A 20,813-nucleotide genomic window follows, 5' to 3' on the forward strand; every position below is an offset into this window, starting at 1 on the left:
TAAATTACTCTTCAGCTGCACCATGTATTCCTCCCTCTCACTCAGGAACACCTGAAGAATAGCACAGCCCACACTCTGTGTCCACGCAGGGCTCCAGGCAAGCAGCCTGTGGTGGCTGGGGGGTCTTTGGAATAAAAGCTGGAGCTGAGCCCCACAGCACAGCCAGGGCAGAAGAGTTTGCTCTGCCAGCAGCTGTGCTTTCAGGGTGGCAAAAGCTGTGCTGGAAGCATCTGCCCCTCCTCAACAGAGCTTTATCTGCTCTACCAGAGCTGAAGGCGAGTCAGAATAGAGCACATGAGCTGAGCATTTTTCTCAGGAGATGCTTCGAGGCATTCTCCAGCCTCACAGCACAGTGAGCTTTGCTCAGCGTGACTGAACAAAAACAAGCAATGTCATGGTCTTTTGCCTCTTGTTACTCAGCATACGCTTTCTGTCCTCCACCGTTCCCTGAGCAGCATCTGCAAAGAGAGAAGGCAAACAAAGCACAGCCTGAAGAACCATCAGATCCCAAAAGAGCCTTCAGAGAGATTATTCCCTGAAATATTTACAGGAGCGTTGTCTTTCGGCAGCACCGGGATGTGCCGTCTGCTCTGATGGGAGCTGCTGCCTTTGCACCTTTGCCTCTGGAAGAAGCCTGGTGGGGACACACCTTGGAGAAGGAAACAGGAATGGGACTGCAGGGCACAGTCTGCTGGGGGGAAAGCAGGACTGGAGGGAAAGGACTGTCTCTCATGGGCATGGGAATGACGCCAGAGGAGTGGAAGCTGTGAAGCATCTTCCCTCTTATCTCAGTACAGGACAAGCAGTACAGGGAAACCAGGAACTCCCAGATAGCAACACCACACCAGCCTGGGGAGTCATTTCCATGGGCTGTGGTGAAACATCCCCCTCGTGCAGTCCTGCATTCTGTCTCAGAAATACTCGTAAGCACCGAGCCATCCCCTCCCTGTCTTCCTCTCCTCTCAACAAACTACTGAGGGGTAGAAGCAGCCAGTCTCTACCAGTGAGAGAGCAAGAGAAATCCACAGCTCCTGGCCCACCTGCAAGTGCCCTGCACACAGTTTGACAGCAAAGCACAAGCACTGAGTGTCACAGAAAGAAAACCTCCCACTCCAAGATTCTGTGTTTTACCCGAATTCAGAATTCAAAGGGGAGCTCTTATCGATATTCTGTGACCTGCTTTAAAACCACTCCACCTGTTCATTCCTTTCCTGTGATGGAGGAAGTCATGTGAAACAAAACCTCATTAAATCTGAGTCCACCTGGCTGCCCTTGGCACGGGGGAGGAGCGCTGCCCTGCAGAGCCAACCCTTCATGTGGGGCCAGGAGCATCCTGGAGGATGCAGAACCGAGCACATCCCTGCCTGCAGCTCTGATGTGGCTCTGTCTCTGCTGTCTCCACGATAAGAGTTGTACTCTGGCAACCAGAACTGAGAACATGACTTCAGCCTGGGAGGGAGAAGCCTTCCAGTGGGGCCTGAGCAAAGGGAACAATGGCAGGCAGACACAGCCCTCAGACATGGTGCTCTTCAAAGAATTTCTGAGAAGGAAGCCAGGTTTTCTCAGCAGAACATCAACATGGACATCATGTATTGTACCTCAATAACTGAGCACAGACACAGCAGGTCATACTTGCCACCTCACCAGCTGCCAGAGCAGATGCTTAAAGAAGAATATAAGAGCAAAGCACAACACAGCAATGCTTATCCAGATCACCCTCCCAGCCTCCAGAGATTCCTGGATCATGCAGGGCCTGACCAAGCCTGCAGCTCTGTATTTAACAGCCTCAACCTTTTCCTGCCCCGAATTTACCAGCTTGCTTTTTCAGCATCATCTCACTACACCAAGTCCCTTCCCCACTCCTCCACCTCAGACATGTTGACTTTACCTTGACTACATCAAACTTAAAGCTGAAGGGTTGACACTGGGGCACTCATGGCAGCAGAAAAACCTCCTCATGCAGTGACAGCACAGCCTGCACCAGCTCATTACGGGTGCCCACGAAGCATCAATTCCTCAGAGCCCTGCAAATACAAAAACGTCCTACCCAGGCCCATGAGGAGGCCTGAAAGTCAGCTTTCCTTTGCCTGGTTATTTCAGCTGAGCAGCTTGTGCCTAGATTAATTTGTTTTCATAGGAAATTAATTAGACAATTTTTTTTTAAATACTTCATTTAAAAAAAATCAAAACTAAACAGTCAGCTAGAGCCAAGCTCCCAATTCCCAAGCCGTGCTGTGCCGGTGCAATTACCTCACCTGCTCCTGGGGCGTCACCTCCCCCAGGATTCCCAGGTACCTGCTGGCCCGTTTTTCCCTTCCAGCGGCTGCTCCCTCAAAGGAAGCAGTGTAATCACTCCCTGCTCCTGCCAGACCCCATTATCCCTGGGGAACCTTGGCAACTGAGTGAGTGTTTGCTCGTGTTGCCATGACAGAGGGTAAATGAGTGGCAGGCACTGATAAGGTTAACCCAGCCCACCAGCCGGTCCCTTTTCCTCCCAGACACAGCAGGGAAAGGTTATTTGCTCCAGACACCGCTCTCCCCCTCGTGTTTTAAAGCCCCACGGCTGTATTTCAAAACACATGGCTGGTTTGAAGTGGCAGAAAAGCCCTGGGGGCCGTAGGAGCGTGCGGAAGATGCGCACTTGGCTTTGATGGTCTGGCCAAGTAGAGCCAGAGCAAGGCTGAATCAGGGCTTCAGACAAGTTCTTCTCACACACAAACCACTTTGAACTGCTCATTCACACCCACATCCAGCAGTCTGTCAGCCCCTCCAGCAGGAGCCTGCTGGAGGCACCAATAAAATGCTGTAAAATGATTTTATAAGGGCTAAGCAGGCAGCAAGCACGAGCACAGCAGAGCCAGGAGATCCCCAGCACCTCTGCCAGGCAGAGAGACACCTGGGCATGGCTGAGGAGCAGCCTTTTGCCATTCCTTATGAACCCTCAGCAGCACATGGGGAGCCAAGAGACACAGGGAAGCCACTGTGATCAGGCTTGACTTGCAGCTCTGCAGCCCAAGCCAAAACACGTCATCCAAGCAAACACCACAAAGCTTTGGGACAGCAGCTTAAGGACTAAATCAGACAGACTTTCCCCAGTCTGTCCCCCCATGAAAGCTCAGTCTAAGCCAGCAAAATGGGGACGACCTCATTCAGATCCTCATTCTGGTTGGCCCAGCCCAAATTAAACACCAGCTGGGAGGTGTCCTCATGGTGTAAGGCCAAGCTGGCAAAGAACTGTGTGAGGATGAGGTTTGGGGGGAAAACCAAGAAGTTTCCTACCCACCAGAGCTGCTTCCCAATCCCGGCAGCAGCAATAAGAAGCCAAACTGCTTTTAAGAAGAAATTTATAAAGAGCTTTTAAAATACAATGCCCTGGAGATCCATGCCAGTCCTGTGAGTGGGAAGATAAAATCAGCTCTGCAGGAAAGCCGACATCCAGCACCAACAATCCTTTATTGACGAGAGGCACTTGTTAGTGTGGCTACCTGAGATATGGTGAGTTGTGAAAAAAAAACAGGTTTTGCCAAAGCAAAGCAGCCTCCCAGCACCCCTTGATGCTGGGGAGGAAAGCCAGCACTGTTCCACCTGCCAAGGTGTATCTTTATTTATCAGACTTTGGACCTATTTCCTCCTGATCCCCAGCCAGGCAGGTGTGTTATGCAAAGTGAATAATTCATGAAGACAGCAGGCTCTCTCTGACTCGCGTTCTGGGGCAGGTTGATCTGGCATAGGCCTAGGAGAAGCAAATTAGCATCTAAATGGCCAATTAGAGAAACTCATTTCATTATTCTGATATGCTAAAAAGCTCGGGAGGCCCGAGGCTGGCGTGTGGCATCTCCCAGCCTCCAGAGAAGCATCAGGTTTCTTAGAAAGAATAGAACAGAGGGAAATGCTGAGCACAGGCCAGCGTTTGTCAAGGAATCCCCTGCAGAAGAGCCACGTGCCAGGGAGTTTCACGGGTAACCTCGGGTGAACCAGGAAAAGAACAGCTCGTGGCCAGTGGAGAAGCTCTGCTGAGCAGCCAGGCCTCGCCAAAAATTCCCTCTCCTCTGAGCCACAGGCCTGCCAGCACATCTGGAAGATGGAATAACTTTTCTCAGCATCCTCAAGGCATAATACTGGTTTTAGGCATCCTTTGAACAACACCACAACCGTGGCCACTCCAAGGTTTTTATCGCCCTGGTCATCGTTGCTATGAGCAGAACGAAAGCCGTGGACTTTGACCAGGTGCTGGAGAGCACCTGAGCCAACCTGCAGCACCCCAAAAACCCCGAGGGTGGGCACAGCATGACGTTGTTACCCGCACATACAACAGCCATCATCCCAGAGCGCCCAAAAATCAGGACACGCCATCTTCCACGGAATGCACGTGGCTTCCCCCACCTCACAACCCGCGCAAGCCCAACAGCAGCTCCCAAAAGCAGGACGTGGCTGGTAACTTTCCCACATGGCTTTCACCTCCCATCTCCGGCTGGTTTCCCTCCACATCTTTGCCCCTTACAGTTCATTCCCTTGAGGAGCCCAGCGCAGGCTCCCAGGACACATCCCGGCGATCACCCAGCTGCTCCCGGAGCGCTCTCCGCAGCCTTTCCGGGAACTCTCCCACCCCTGGAGCCCCGGCTGTGGGTGCCCCGGGCCCCTCCAAGCTGCTCCCCATTCCCAGAACCCACGGATCCCGGGCACGGCGCTTTTCCTACAGGTGCCCGACAGCCGGTGCGCGCCGAGCGCTGAAACTCAGCTCCAACTCCGCCCGGAGCGCCCCAAGCCGCGCCGAGTTAGGCTCAGCTCAGCCGAGCAAAGCCGAGCCGCTGCCTCCCGCACCCACCTGCGCTCCGGCCTCAGTCGCGGCCGCTCCGCGGAGCCGCTGCCCCGGCGGGACGAGGCGGAAACGGAGCCGCACCTGCGCCCGCCCCCGCCCGCCCTCCGCGCGTCCCCTGCTGGCCACCGAGCGGCCCCGAGCGGCGCTGGGCACCGCCAGATGTGCGCTGGGAGAGGCTGGGGGGGACGCGGGCACCGCCAGATGTGCGCTGGGAGAGGCTGGAGGGGACGCGGGCACCGCCAGATGTGCGCTGGGAGAGGCTGGAGGGGATGCGGGCACCGCCAGATGTGCACTGGGACCTCTGTGGAGTTCCAAGCACTGCCAGATGTTGGTCAAGAGCAGAACGGGGCTGTGGGCATAGTAAGATGTGCTCTAGGAAAGGCTAACGGGGATGTGGGCACAGCCAGATGTGCAGGACCTTTTCTGGGTGGTGGGTACTGCCAGATGTGCATCCCAAAACAGAGTAAGAACCCACAGGAAAAATATACCCAACTATAAACAAGGAAAGGTGATACCAAAACAACCCCAGAAAGGCCAGACAAAAAGTTTCCCAAAATAATAACGACAGAAGAACCCACCTGAAACAGAAATGAAACAAACAACCCAACCAAACAAACCACACACCCACACAAACAAACCCTCCAACAACCAAAAAAACCCCTCAAACAAAAACCCCAAAGCAAAAAAAAAAACCCCACCAAAAACCAACCCAAAATCCACACAAGAAACAAACAAACAAAATCCCAACCCCAACAATTTGCAGGGGTTTAAAAAATGTTCACACCAAGAACAAAACAAGGCCACGTGCCAGGCCTGGGACAACCACGGGGAGCTCAGACCTGTTAAAACTGAGCCCAAATCTGCTGAGCAATTCCAGTAACAGACATTTGCTGGTAACAGCAGCACAATTTGGTTTTGTGAAGGGATCCTCTGGTGAGTCAACAGCAATTCACAGGAACATAATTATTCCTTTGTCCCAGAACACAGGAATTTGGGCTCATTACTGTCTAAATGTCCGGCTGATGCTGTGAGTAAATTTGCCGTGTGACAGGAAGGGATGGGGGAAAAGAGAGAGAGGGAAAAGAGAACGGAAGAGAAAATAAATTGTGTCTCCACTGCCTGTTCAGAGTCTGCTCTTGAGAAATCTGGAGCCTCTGTAAACCCTTTCACCTCCACACATCCACCAGCCCTCAGGAAAAGCTGAGGGACCCTCAGCCACCTTCCACGTGAATCAAGTTCAAGTCTTAGCACATATTTTTCTTTTTGGTTCAGGCAACTGCTGAAAAATACATCAGAGGATGCATTTTGCATGAACGCAGAGCCTGCAGTTCTGTGGAAGACAGCACTTGATGATGACATTTCACACCAGGGTAGTTCTTCCACACAGTCAATAATATAAATAAATTAAACACACGGTTCAGCCAACTTCAGGAAAAAGATAAATGACCTTATTTAACCAGCTGTGCTGGCAGGGAAATGACACACATCTCAGAGCCTGCATCCATCCTGCTGTTGAATTTGCTTGTCAGGGTCCCCACACAGATGCTTCAGAGTCTGCCTGCAAGGCTGGGCCTTGGTAGCTGGGGGCTACGGAGAATAAATATGACATTACATTAAAAAATTTTAAAGGCTAAATATGGGTTTTATCTTCAAAAGCACCAAGTCAGTTTTTAATAGACTCGTTGCTCAGAAGGCAGGCACTTCCAGTTCCGCCCAAAGAACCCTTCAAAGCCTCTTTTTTATCGATGATGGGTTTCACTGAATTATTCACCAGATCGCAGCTGCCAGAGATTTTAAATATCCCCGTGACAAGGACAATAAGGGATAACAACCTCCTCCTGCAGGCTCACCCGTGCTGCTGACCGGGGCACCGTGGGTGCCCTGAGCTGATCCCTTCTCCTCCCAGCCCAGCATGCAGGGAACCTCTCCTGTGTCACCTCAGGCTGGGACGTTCCTCAAGGAATGGAAAATAGAGAGCAGCTTTTTGGAGAGGTTCAGCTCGTGGCTGGGGTGTCCTGCAGAGGAACCACAAGTGATTAGAAGCAGCTTTGTTGTACAGCAGAATGACCCAAGCTGGAACAGCCCTGGAGTGCTCCAGGAAGTGATTCCCAGTTTGGACACTGGGCTGGTGAGCAGGGTCTGGGCTCCTGTTCTCTGATCAGAGCTGAGGTGTGGCACTGCTGGAGCTGCTTCCCACGGCTTGGCTCTCACCCCTGGTGAACCACAGCCTCCTTCGGGTGAGGATTGTCACAGTCTGCCCAGCATTTGCATGAGGGCTTCAGGTGGACAATTAAAGTGTAAATACTCAATAATAATGCTCATTATGAGCTATTTTAAGCACCAGGTGGCCAAACTGGCTGGATCTTTGTCTCTGAACGACCATTCCCCAGGAAAACAGGCTGACAACTGGCAAGGAGCTGGCGCTGCTTCCCCATCTCCCTGACTGCCCCAGCTCGGTTCAGCTGCTTCACAATTCACAGCAGGAGGCGCAGGGCTTTTCTCCAAGCTGGTGCTCTGATTGCAATCCTCTGATTCAATTTGTGTTCGTCCCTCTAATTACCTTTCCTTAATAAAAAGGTCAATGATTCCGTCCCTAATCTAAACCAAAAAAGGTCTTGTTTACAGAGCACACCTGCTCAAGGATGTACAAGACAAAGCAAACGCTGGAAGAATATTGATGCTTCATAGCAAAATCTGCTGCTTTTTAAATCTGTTTTAAAGGAAAATTCCCAGTTCTGATCCACATTTTGCTTGCCTGGGCAAGGCTCAGGTCTAATTCTCCTTTCCTTGTTCCCATTGAGCCTGCAGCACACACAACACCGTTTCACAAGCCTGTGTGTAGATCTACACACACCTTCTGTGCTTCTGTGGCATGGGAAAATGATGCACATTTGGGAATAAATTGGAAAATTTAGAGGAAATTCTCAGTGTAGTTGCATTCAAAGTCAACAAGTGCATCAGGATTTGCCTGGAGATGATGCCCTTCAAGAATAACATAATTGCTGCCAGGGGCACCCCAAGTGCCAGCCTTCTGCAGCAGCAGAAAGGGCAGTTAAGCAGGAGAACATTGGTCCTACCTGTCCTGGCATTCCAGGGAAAAGCTGTCAGGAGATGATTTTCTTCACAGGCAGCTCAGGCCAGCAGCTCCCACTGGGCTCTAATTTTGGCTGGCGAGTCAGGTTTTATCATAATAAAATTAACAACAACCACCACTTGTCATTAGCAACAAGTAATCCCCTTCCCTCAGCTGCTCTCCAAAAACACCACTCTCCCTTCCCAGTCTGGATGAATTATTTACACCTCATCACTGCTGCTGCCGTTTTCCTTGTCTTTTGCCCCGTGTCACCATCCCTTTTATCCACAGGCAGGCTTTGGGGACCTTCTGGCTGCTGTCCAGCATCAGTGATCACCATCACTGCCAGCCCCTGCTGCTGCTGCTGCTGCCTGGGAATGAGACCATCGGTGGCAGGAGCAGGAGTCTGATGCCACCATCACCTGTCCCAGTGCCACCACCAGCGCCACATCTGAACAGATCAGGAGAAAAGAAGCAGGCGGGGAGGAGAAGAAAACACCCAAAAAGGATTAAACCACATGTTAATCCCAGGGAGGAAGAGGAACGTGTCTTCAGCAGCTGTTCCTGGAGTTCTGAGGAATGAATTTCGCCTCTGGAGGAGATGTGCTGATCTCCCTCGCTGTGAGGGTCTTACAGCACTTCCCACCAACACCCAGCAGCAAGGGCAGGGCTGCACCAGCCCCAAAAACCTCAGGAGAGATGTTGCTGCCTCAGAAACTGTGCTCTCATGACTCTGGTGGGAGTAAAGGTGGAGAGGGAGGGAAAGGAAAAGGCAAACTGGGAAAGGGGAAGGGGAAGGAAGGGAGAGAGGTTTCCCTCAGCACCTTGATTTACAGGGCTGAGGTGTTAGGAAGGGGTGGGAGCTGCTCTGCCTGCGATGATTTGGGGTTTGGTGCTTCCCCTGCAAACCCTGCGGCACCTCGGGGCTGCACTGCCTGGGACAAGGGACAGGGGACAAGGGACAGGGGACAGGGGACAGGGGACAGGCCACTCGCAGCACCCGGTGACAAAGAGGCCAGTCCGGGCTTGTCCCTGTGCCACCGCTGCCCTGGAGATCTCGCCGGAGCTGCGGGGAGGGAAGGGCGGAGGGAAGGCGCTGGGATGGAGGGGAAAAGGCTGGAGGGAGGAGAGGTGGAGGGGGAAGGTGAGGAAGAAGGAAAGGGGTTGGGGGGGGGAGATGGAGAGGGAAGGGACAGAGGAAAGGAAGATGGAGAGGGGTCCCAGACAGGGGGGAGGCCATGCCGGGGCTGCTGAATTTCCTTCCCCTGCTCCCTGCCAGGCTCGGTGGCAGCTCGGGGAGGCCATTCCAGCGCCGTTCTCCTTGGGCAGGAGAGGGATGTGGGCAGGAGGCGGCGGGACCCGGGATCCCCTCCAGCACCAGCACCTGGCACGAAGCCACCACGGAGGAAGAAGCCACCACGCAGGAGTGCCACCATCACCAGCACGAGGGCAGGTGAGAAAAACCAACTCTTCCCAGGAAACCGCCGATGGTGCTTTAAAACCTTCCCCTGAGCCCTGTTCATACACAGATTTTCCTGCACAGCATCTGTGCATTCTCTGCATCCCGGAGATGGAGAGCATGTAACTACAGCGAATAAGCAGTAGGAGGCATAAGGCACCTGCCAGGGAGTAGAGAATTCCATGAACTGCCGGGGATTTGGGATGCTGTAAATATTTAATATTGATATTTAAATATTCACGCTCCCACAGGTGTGGGTCACAGCGCTGATCTATCAGTGGGGGTGAGTGGTTGGTAAAACTACAGAAAAGGGAAGGGTTATTTCCAAAAATCTTCTGTGTAAAGGAAAAATTCCATTCATCTCCAGTTTCTCAGTATAAAAGATGCCTGAAAGTTTCCAGAAATCCTACTATTAAAAAGAATTAAAATCAAGTGGCTCTCTGTATTAATGGATAACGGCTTTTAAAAAATCCCCAACAACTCAGAATCAATTTCCTGCTTTAATTGAGTCAGGCAAACACGGTAAACCTGATGCCAGTGCAGAAGTGCTATTAATGCATTAACAGCCTCAATAAATACATTTTACAGCTGTGACAATCCCTGTGTTGGCCAATCGGAAAAATAGGTATTTCCTACTTAAAAATCAGATTTTTTGGCCATTACTATTTTTCCTGTAGATTTGGGCTTTTTACTAAGGCACAGCAAGCAGTTGCCTCATTTCATTTTTGGTTTATGAAATAAGCAGGAAAGCCTCAGAGGCACCACTCACCTTTTTGCTAACAGCATTTATCATTTTAACAGAAAACCAGCACCACAAAAGCAGAAAGCAGCGGGCCCACTGCCCTCCAGCGCTTCAAATCCCAGCTCCTGGGAGGAACCCTGACTCAGCCCAAAACACTGCAGAGGAGAATCAGGAAGATGCAAAAATAAACAAGGCTGTAGCATCAACCTGCAGCATTTTGGGTTCTAGTGGAGCAGAGGAAGGTCTCTGTGCTCAGCTGAGCCAAAGCCTCCGGTGGGATGGGGTTCTGGAGGATCCCGTGGCAGAGGAGGAAAGGCTGCGTGTTTATAGGGTGAACAGGAGGAAAAGGTATGAATTGTATATCCAGGAACACTGCCCAGCTGCCAGGCATCCCCCACCCCTCCATGGCAGCAGCATTTAAAGAAGATTCCTGCAGTCATTTTCTGGAAGAGCAAAGCATGAAGTGAATGCTGAAGGAGCCTCTGAGCTGCACCAGGGGTGTCACCCAAAATCCCAACAATTTCTGTAGCTTAGCAGTGGTTACTCACTGTCTGTGTCTGTGTGGAGGACAGAGCACTTATATTTTAAAAACCGAACAAACCTGTTAAAATATGGATGCAACTCAGACTGCATCAACAATTAGAAGTGCCACACTGTGTGTCTGTCCTGGAGTATTCCTAATATTCCTAATTACTGCTGTTGGTTTATTTCTAAATAATACTCCTGACCTTTCCAGGTATTCACACTGTACATTGCAGATTTGTGAGCAGATGAAGGACCAGACCTTGTTTGGAGGCTGAAATGATTTCCAGGCACAGGGACTTACCTTCCTTGAAACTGAGCGAGCTGCAAAGTCAGGATGGGAATCCAACCCTCACCTCCTGGCTTTTGATCCAACTGTTAGGTTGAATGTTTTATTTTGTTACAAAAAATTTATTGTCTCAGACCCTCAGATGTGACATTCTGGATAAGCACACGTGAGAGGGAAACAGCACATCCAGAACAACGGGGTCTCCTTGGAAGGGCAGGTACTAATTAGAAGCTCATTGGGCCAACATGAATTAAAAATCACATTGAACAGCCTTGTACTCCCCTCCTTCAAATTTTATAGTGAAAGAATGTTTTTCATACAGAGTGTCATGGAAATACTTAAGGAAAACAGCTCAGCCCTCACTAAAGGAAACATTTGAAAGTTAAGTGACATCTGAAAGTCTCCCTGAACTTCCCTGAAAGACACTGTGCTGATTTTTAAAGTTTTTTTCTTAACGGCTCTTCAAATAGACCCTTTTACACAGAATTGATGCTTACATTTGGCTTTTCTCCTGTTTAATACTTCAAAACTCCAGGATACCCAAAAGCTCTCAGAGCCTTTTGCAGGAAGCAGCGGCTTCGGAGCAGCTCCACGGCTCCCCAGACCCCAATAATGTCATTACACGCAACTCTAGAGCTTCCACAAGCACATAACCAGATGAACAATAAAAAGTAAGCAAAAAAATCCCATTAGGAATTAATTAACTGATGTTCAATTACATCCACTCCTGCTCTGCCAGAGTTGCTAACAAAATCAGCACGCCTGCAAATGTGGAAAGGTTAAAAGAACAGATTAAGCATCCAGAAAAACACCACAGCATTTCTTTTGACACAATAGCTTATAATCATCTAGTTTGGTTTTATAAAGTTTAATGCATAACACACTCCAGCCTTACATTTATGCTGTGTTTACTAATGCAGCATTTGAGCATCTACATTTTAAAAATAAATTCCTGCCTGGTTAAATACATGTTCTATTTGAAAGGGATTAGTTCTTCACTTGTAGGATATGCTGAAATCCATACCAGAAACTCTCTTTAAAAATAAAACTATACCAGATGAACGACTCAAACACATTATGGAGAGGATTTTCAGCTGTCTCCAGAGCACTTTTTCAGTGTCTTACTAAACTGACAAAGCCACAACATTTGGTGTTGGTTTGGTTTTTAATATAGACAGTTTTATATAGGAAACACCCTCCTAGAATATGTAAACAACAAATAGAAGAGAAAGGAGGGGAGCTGGGATTGGCAGGAAATATTATGTACTCATTTCTAAGTAACTACCACAATAAACACTGAAAAGCTTTGAATGAGAAATAAAGAGACTTCCCTGCAGGATGGTTTTCAGATCATTTATTACCAATAAGTAAAAGACAAATTGAAAATCAGAAGGAGGGGGGTGGGAAACATCACAGACACCAGAACACTTGCACAGAGCTAATCAGAGCTTTGCAAATGTTGGAACATAAATAATTTAAAAGGTATCTCTACCAATTAAAATATTCTTAAGAGGTACACATTAAGTTTGCTTGCTTTACAAAAATCAGGTGCTTTATCCTAAAACCAGAGCGTGAGGGGTATTTTGTGGGTTGTTTTGCTTCTAGGAACGACTAATGGCTACAACTTCAATCCTCTTAGATCTGTTCCAAGTGGACTCACTGGGAGAGCATTTGTGGGAGTGATCCAGGGTCCGTGTTCTCCCAGAATCCTGCGTCCAACAGTGGCCAGCACCAGCTGCTTCAGGAGCGAGGTGCGGGGAGCGAGGGATGGAGCAACCCCATCCCACAGAGGAGAGTGTGAAAGCCCACGGGCTGTGGGGTGAGCTGGGCCTTCTGTTACACCACAAGGACATCCTGGGGCAGCAGTTAGGGCAGGATTGCATCACATTTAAGACACATCTCCCCAGTCTTGCAGCCTGAGACCAAGATGTTTAAAGGTGACACTGCGTTGCTCTTAACTCCAGAGCGCTGCCTGCCCGACCATGTTCTCTCTCATCCTGGGATTGTTTCAGGAGCTGCCTTTCTGAGGCAAGTACCAAAGGTGAAGGATGTTCTATTCTGAGCTAATAAATAAGTAAAAACCCCTAACAACAGCAACAACAAAACCCCAAACCATACAGACTCAAGGCTTCCTTCCTGCTGCACTCTTCGTCTCCCAGCTCCTTTCAGTTCCCTGGGATACACTTCCACACCATCCATCACACTTGCACAAACACACATTAAAGCACAGCTCAAGAACAGGCTCCCGAGGTTGCCACTGACAAAACTCACCCCTGGGGCTGTGCATTGCCAAGTCCTCTTTAAAAGCTGCTCCAGGACTGGTTTTGCACACTCACACCTCGGAGGAGTTTTGGAATACATGGAAAAGCTGTGTCCAGCTAAGACAGGTCTATCAGGTGTTTCTGAGAGACTACACCACACAAAAAACCAGCACAACCCACGCTCCCAAAAGCAGATGCTCTCCACACTGCACTCTGTCAACACAGGAAAAAAAAATCTGGGAAAAGAAGGAAACCTCTGTCTTATTTTCATCAAGGCACACGATAAACGAACTCACGTAACATCCAGACAGACTTTCATAGTATCTGGAGCTATTCCCTTTGGTCCCCAAACTCATCATGCACTCATGAGAGGTTTTTCAGCAGCCTGCAGACAGGCAGAGGCTGCCCCATCCCAGTGACATCCCTGATCCCAAGGACACGGATTTTGCCATGACAAGCTCAGCAGGGAAGCAGAGCTAAAAACCTGCCTGCTGTCCTTTGCTACCATTTCCCTCCTCCCAACCCCACCACAACGGTGTCTCACACCCAATCCAGCACCTCCTTTGCCATTCTGGATCCTTCTGTCCAGCACTTTATCTGAACCTTGCTTTGGTTACAGCTCCCTTAGTGCACACAGTCAGTGTGGGTAAAAACAAGGCACTTGTGGTTTTCCACCTCCAAATCACCAAGATCCGACTTTCCGACAACAATGGGATAATTTCTGGCCTGGTATTCTCTGTTACAAGCTGTACTGCAGGCACAGAAACACTCGTGTGTCACACAGAACACAGGTGGTGTGAGCACAGAGGATTCCTCATCACCCGAAGAACTGGAATCACACGCTCCTTTCTCTGCTGCCTGGAGCTGCACAAACAGTTCATCTCCTGCTCTGCTCAGAACCCCTCTTCTTCCCAATTTACACCTTCACACAAGACGTGAATGCCATGTGTTAACATTTTTGTGTGTGTTAAATGCAGAATTTTTCTCTGTTAGCCTTTTCCAGCAATTTCCAGGGGATGGTTCTTCTGGAGATAACACAATCTAAACTGAAATGCTTGACAGCTCTACGTGTAACCGAACGACCAGGTGGATTCTCTGCAAGAGAGTGAACTGCTCTTATTTTTTTGCACATCCCCACGAAGCATCAAATGGATCTCCACCTACCAGGCACTACCCCACACTCTTCCTTACCTGTCAACTTCTCCTCTGGGAAAGCACTTCCCATTATTTTCACCTGATTACTGCGCTGCGGGGAAGGGGAGGGAACTCACGGCTTTTAGAGGTGAAGAGCCAAGTCCCTTCCTAAGTTATGTTCCCACAGAAAACCGCGCTCGGGCCCGTTCTGATGCTTGAAAGCAGGAGTTAGGAGCTGAGAGAGAGGGTCTGTACCTGCTTTTAGCAAGTGGAGTTAGCACAGTACACGAGGGGTGGATCAGAGCAAGAGGGGCAGCCGCGGTCAGCAGCCATCCAGGCCGCAGTCGGTGCCGAGGTACTCCGAGGTTTCCAGCTCCACGCTGGAGAGGAACCTGCGCGTGGCCTTGCGGCAGTTGTAGTCCAGCGTGGTGGTGTAGACAGTCTTGGCGTGCTTCGGGTAGATGATGGTGGTGCTGGTGAAGCGCCGGGGCCTGTGGCGGGGCTCGAAGCGCACCTCGGCCTTGTAGCTGCGCCACGAGCAGTTGGGCACGCAGACGATGGTCTGGCTGCACGAGGCCACGCTCAGGCCCACGGGCAGGTACACGTCGTCGATGAAGTGCTTCTCCGAGTCGTATCTCACCGAGGAGGTGTACCTGCAACGCAAGGGAGGCGTGAGCTCTGCTCGGGGGTTTGTGGGGAAGAGGAGCTGTCGGGTAGCGGGGTGGCTCCTCAGCCCTGGAGCTGCCACCTCACGCAGAACCATCTGCTGGTGTCTTGCACGTTTACGGGATGAGAAAAGAGCCTTATGTTAGCAGCATTCCCAGGATTATCACCGCTTAGCCCAGCTGCCAGCGCTACCGAAACTTCTTCTCAGCCCTGAGCTCTGTGAACGTACAAACCTCCTGCAAACTCCTAAACCCAGAGGCCTTGATCCACGTTTAGGCTCGGCACACAAACATCCCAACTCCTCTGAGCGCCGAGCCCGTGGAAGCACACGTTATCTCCTCAGCTTTGCTCTGCCAGGAATCACATGGGAGTGCTCTGCTATCACCCCTGGCATGGGGCACTCTCTGAAGACAAACTCCTGAAGATTCAGCTGGCAGGAAAACACTGCAGTTTGCACACCCAAAGCCTCCCTGCCTGTGTTGCTAAAGAAAGTTTCCACCTCCTTCGTGCTGTGACAACTCTGTGCTGGCTTTTCCACTAACTAAGGAGTTAACTGCCTCCAGTTCCAGCCACAGTACGGGCTCCTTCCCCACACCAGGACATAATTCGCCCTACCCTCCCCTGCATTAGGCTTCCATATGATTTTATCAGCCTCCCTCCAATTGCACAGTCATCAACTGAGAGCCTTCTTTTCTCATTACTGCAAATCATGGTGTTCAAAGGAATAATTCACAGGCTGTGAAGTGATGCAGAGCATTAAAAAAAAAGAATTATGCACTCCTCTGAATGTTACCATTTCTTTCAGCTCACACAACCAGCCACAGCTGTTAAGATAGAAAGTGCTTATTATAAAACCATGAGGTTGCAAGAGCAAAATTCCTTTCCCTTAATGAAACCATCCTAAAAAGATCTTTGAAGCTCTTCCCTGATGATTAACTCCTGGTTAATCAGTTGAAAGGCAAAGTTTTGGAGCAGTGCAAGGAAGGAAAAGCAGGAAAGTAAAATATATTAAAGTCTTCCTGGAAAAATAACCAACAAAACAACCATAGGGGTGGGATTAAAAGAGGCTGAACACTCCTTCAGCCTGTACAAATGTCCAGGTCCAGGAATGTAGAGCTGCGGTGAACAATGGCTCTGCAAATAAATTAACTTGACTCACAGGCACTGATAAGGCCTAACTGCTCCTTTGCAGGCTAACTCCTCTAACTCCTTCCAAACGAGATGACTGTAACACCATATTTACCTTATTTCCTTTGGTGGTAAAGGGTCAAACTCAACTCCTTCGCCAAAAGATAAAGGACACAATCTTGGAGGGCAGCTGGAGAGAACGGGGCTGGGAGAGAACACGGAACTCTGCAAAAAAATGCAAAAGGGTTTATGTTACCATTTTGTTGTAACTTTTATGTCACAATGCAGTACATTCTCAGGAAAACAGATTTGTTTATCCCTCAGTATGGAGCTGTTGAGGTTCAGGAGGATCTGCTAGTCCAAGATGTGCTACAGGTGCATCCTTCAGGCCTGACTCCACACTGGTCTACAGCATCCAAGAGGTGGCCAGGGGCATTTTTTGAAGACAAGGTCCTAACTTCAGGAGCTTAATTCAGAGAAGCCACTCTGGGAAATGAGAGAGGAATGCAACCCCTTGGTGCAGTGTTCCCTGTATGAACCCACAGTCAAGTTCTAACCAACATTTTATAGGTGTCTGAGAGCTCTCTCCTTGCTGGATTCACCCCATACACCCACAGACAGACCGCAGCAGGAAATTATCACCAGGCACCTCGCTGTGAGCCACCTCCTTGCTCCACAGCTACGCCCTGGCTCCTGTTGGAAGGCGTTAAATCCAACCTTATTCACGCACAACTTGTTGGGAAGGATGAACTCATTCCCGCTGAGCGGTGATTCATGGACTGCCCCTGTGCTCCCCTCCTGGACACTCAGCACCGTGAGCTGACACCGAATCCCACAGCCCAAGGAAACCAAAGCAGCCCTGAAGGGATGGAATCCAAGCCGTGTGTGTTTTTGAAGCCAGCTCTGCACGTGTGCTTACTATCGAGGGGCTAGGGGGCTGTGAGCATCTTTCCCTCCTGTGGCCTCTTCCAATTTCACAGCAGCACCCCTGTAGAAAGTGGATTTTTCCTCTAAATCTGAAGTCTCCAAAGTATTTGTACCACCAGCTCAACATCCAAAAACTATTTGGTGAAAAACCAAACTAACCGAAACCATTGTTTATGCAGAATAAAGTTACTACTCCGGGTCGCGCCGGAATAACGGGAGTTCCCTTTCCACAGGGATTTCCAAAGACGTGCTGCGATGCCGTCCCAGCCCCGACCTGGGGCAGGAGGGAGAGGAGCTTCCCTTGCACCCAGAGTCGACCCCAGAGCTTTGTAAAAAGCCCCGGCCGGCCCGGTTCCCGGCGGGATCCTTCCCTCCTGGCGCAGACCCGTTCCGGGACGCGACAGCGGCCGGAGGGCTCGGTTACAACGGAGGGAAAAGGCGGGCGGCTGTTCCAACCCATTCCCACGCCGGCCAGCCCCGGTCACCCCCGCGGGTTTGTCTCCACCCTCCTTTCCCCGCGGGATGCCCGGGGCCGCCGGTGCGGGGTCCCGGTTGCTGCGGCACGGCGGGGTCCGAAGGGCAGCGGCTCCTCCGGGGCCCCGCACCTGCCGCGGCGGCACCGGGCCTGGCAGCGGCTGCGCGGAGCTGCCGGTCCCGCGGTCCCGGAGGGTGCCGGATGGTCCCGGAGGGTGCCGGATGGTCCCGGAGGGTGCCGGCGGCCCCGGGCAGCAGGGAGGGGCCGGTACTCACCGCGGCGGAGGGCGCGGGCGGCTCGGGCTCCGGGAGCCCGTTGGCGGCGGCGCGGTCGGGGCTGCCCGAGGAGAGCAGCCAGGGCGGCGGGGCCGGGCCGGGGCTGGGGGGCAGCCCGGAGTCGGGGCTGTCGAGGCCGGAGTCGCCCCGCTTCCTCATGTCCGGGAGGTCGGGCACCTCCCGCAGGCTGAGCCGCCCCACCATGGCCGAGCCGCCGCCGCCTGCCCCGGCCCCTGCCCGCGCTGCGCTCCCTGCGCCCGGGCGGCGGCGGCGGGCGGGGCGGCCGCGGAGCCGGGGAGGGGCCACGCCAGGGGCGGGGCGTGTCCCGGCCCGTGTCCCACCGGTGTCCCTGTATCCCTCCGGTGTCCCCGTCCCGCTACTGTCCCTGTCCTCCGGGCACTCCCTGTCGTCCCGGTTCTCGCCGTCTCCCCGGTGTCCCTGTCCTCCCGGTGACCCCATCCCCGTAGCCCCCGTCCTGCATCCCAGCCCGACCGCAGCCGCGTGGGGTTAGGCACTGGAAGGTGGCGGAGTCATCGTCCCTGGTTAAAGACAGACCGGACGCGGCACTCAGTGCTCTGGTCTGGTTGACAAGGTGGGGATCGGCCCCGGGGTGGACTCGATGATCTCGGAGGTCTTTTCCAACATAAATGATTTTGGGATTCTGTGAAACCAGCCCCGACGAGCTGCCCTCCAGCATCCCTCGTCCAACCCACAGTGCACCATCCCAATGCGCTGCCAGCAGAGATTTTGGGGAGCACTGAAACAGCTGCCAGATCCTGGTGGGCTGCCTCCAACTCCAGTGGTGCTTTCCCCAATAGCAGGGATTTTGGCAGCCGGGTTAAGCCGCCCAAGTTTTCCCTCCAGGCTGCTCTTTTTCCCTCCCCACTCCCGAGCATTCGGACTCAGGCAGCAAAGCTGCCGCCCCTAATTGCAGTTTTCAGGCAAAGCTGCCGAAGCCGAAACAAGAGAACAGAAGGAAAAGGTCTTTCTAGCACTACAGGAGACCGAGGGAACCTTTTTTGGAAAATCCTAATGAAATAATTGCGCCATGTCATCAGATTCGGTGGGGGAATACTCCTGTGGAGGGAAAGCAACTCTGCAGCTGGCCAAAGTCAACACTCCCCTGCACAGAAAGCAGCAGTCTGGGCTGACGGGCCCAGCACAAGTGAACCCAAACCTCTGAAAAAAATTCCTTCCCTGCCCCAAAATTAAAAGCAGAGCAGAACTTTCAGCCGTAGGCGTCTGTGGTTTGCAGCTATGCGGTGCTGGGAACTCCGGAGACTTCCTCAAGGAATTTACATTCCTTTGAAGAAATACTATGAGGCTGTTTGTCTTTGCTGAAAAATGCAGATGGAAAGAAAAAGAACATTAAGAATTTTGACTGAAATCTTTGGGGTCTGAGCAAATGTGCTGGACAGGTGTTTTCTTCCTTTTGATTTAAGTGTATCCCCCCCCCCCCAAAAAAGAGATGCTGGTCTCTGCAAGCAATAGGAAAGCTGATCACTCCTCACTCCAAAATCTCCCATAAAAGCCCTTTATGAAATCAGATGCCTTGGAAGGCACTGGAGCAGTTTCCAGATGAACACAATCATCATTTCAGAACTGCTGTGCAGCTCCTGGGTGAAAACCCACGCTGCCAACAACCCACAAAGTGCAATTTAGGAGGAGGGAACTTGTGGCACATCCCAGCAGTCACCTCCGAGGGCCATGAGTGCTCCCACAGCCACTCCCATGGGGATCAGGGTCCAAGTGAGAGGGATCTCAGTGCCTGGGAGAAGGAGAGCCCCACAGGCTTCTGGAAATCTTCCTGCTCCTTATTTACTAGCAAAAAACCTCCTATGCTGGCATGGCTTGACACAAAGGATAAATTTTTTGTGCCCTTCCAAGCTCTCGTTTCTGGGCTTTGCAGCCCACCCGAGGGTCTCCTGCAGCACCAACATCCAGACCTGCAAATGTGCCTGACAGGATGAAAAGGAAGTGTTTAACCAGAATTTTAACGGCTCAATAATTCAAATACTATCGAGTCACTGTGTACAGGGGCTCTGCTTTTCAGAACGTGTACTCTGCCCTCTCGCAAAGTCTGACTGGCTTTAAGTCTCTCAAACAGTACCAACCTCTGCCATCCCTGATGGCATTGGAAATCTCTTCCCCTGCCTGTTTGCCCACATTATTTACTCTTTAACTGCCCACACACAGGCAGAACAGGGCAGATACAAGCCTCTTATCAAGATCCTCCTTCCATAAAGGACTTTCCACCAGGCCAGGCGCACTCGGCTTTATCAGCAACCCAACCACAGACGATGCCACACGGGGACTGTCACCGGGAGAACCAAAAGGATCCCGTGTTATTTGACAACGACAGAAAGCTCTTTCCAAAGGATTGGAAATGCCAGGCTGTGCCACAGAGGAGCTGCGCTCACCCAGCACTGGGACTGACGGCAGCGCTGCAGGGATGAGCGCTGACAGCACGTGGCCGAAACTGCTGAGGTTTCATCAGCTTTTACAACCCTGCTGCCACCGCCCTCATGGAGCCAAGGAAAAGCTCGTGGAGGTTGGGACATCGTCACTTGGATGCTCAGAGTCCTGGCTGTAAATCTGGGGAAAGAAAGGAACACCCAGCGCCCGGCGCAGGCTCTGCCCAAGGGCGGAGGGGGCAGGACCGGCAGGAGAAAAGCAAATGAGTCATTAATTCTGCGAGCGAAAAGAGCTGCTCCAGCGTCATGCAGCGCGTGGAAAAAGGCACTGCCCCTTGATTAATTTCAAAGGAAAAATTAGGATCTCTCAGAAATCTCTCCTGCAGTGGCAGACAGCAAAAATGATGCGATTATTTAGGGGCACAAGGTCGGGAGCGCTGAGCCACCCACGCGGTGCAGGGAGCTGCTGTGAATGCGGATGCTGCCGGAGAGGAGAAGGTGGAAAAGGCAGAGAGGAGCTGCAGGAGCAGATGGACAGCAGGGAGTGCTGGGTCCAGCACGTTTTGGGTGAGGTCCATCCCGGCCGCTGGGGTTTGCAGCGTGGCAGCCGTACAGAAAACACCCAGCAA

The 20,813-nt window shown here is 51.5% G+C and overlaps 2 protein-coding genes across 8 annotated transcripts in view; both read right to left on the reverse strand.

Moving 5' to 3' along the window:
- The window catches only part of RPH3AL (rabphilin 3A like (without C2 domains)), a 32,713-nt gene extending 27,808 nt beyond the window's left edge, over nt 1-4,905 (reverse strand). For 3 of the 7 annotated variants that reach the window (XM_032129945.1, XM_032129939.1, XM_032129946.1), the window contains exon 1: nt 4,826-4,905. The gene's annotated coding sequence lies outside the window, so the exon portion shown is untranslated. Of the gene's footprint in view, nt 1-1,888; nt 2,025-2,250; nt 3,527-4,825 lie in introns of those variants that run through there. The other 4 variants (XM_032129940.1, XM_032129942.1, XM_032129941.1 and 1 more) reach the window with 4 other exon arrangements.
- A 7,338-nt stretch (nt 4,906-12,243) lies between these two features.
- Nucleotides 12,244-18,026, reverse strand: RFLNB (refilin B). The gene is made up of 3 exons (XM_032130156.1): nt 17,771-18,026; nt 16,209-16,318; nt 12,244-14,952 (listed from the first exon to the last, which is right to left on the reverse strand). Exons 1-3 carry the CDS (start codon nt 17,972-17,974, stop codon nt 14,622-14,624), a joined length of 645 nt encoding a protein of 214 aa, XP_031986047.1. The 5' UTR covers nt 17,975-18,026; the 3' UTR covers nt 12,244-14,621.
- Nucleotides 18,027-20,813: the final 2,787 nt, after the last annotated feature.

This window comes from Corvus moneduloides, chromosome 20, assembly GCF_009650955.1.
Source record: "Corvus moneduloides isolate bCorMon1 chromosome 20, bCorMon1.pri, whole genome shotgun sequence".
Lineage (NCBI taxonomy): Eukaryota > Metazoa > Chordata > Aves > Passeriformes > Corvidae > Corvus > Corvus moneduloides.

Excerpts from the sequence above, each read along its gene's own strand:
- RFLNB (XM_032130156.1), bottom strand. The coding sequence starts at position 17,974 with ATGGTGGGGCGGCTCAGCCTGCGGGAGGTGCCCGACCTCCCGGACATG. Across the intron at positions 16,319-17,770 it reads CGCCCGCGCCCTCCGCCGCG|AGTTCCGTGTTCTCTCCCAG; the intron begins GTGAGTACCGGC and ends ATTTTTTTGCAG. Across the intron at positions 14,953-16,208 it reads TTACCACCAAAGGAAATAAG|GTACACCTCCTCGGTGAGAT; the intron begins GTAAATATGGTG and ends CTTGCGTTGCAG.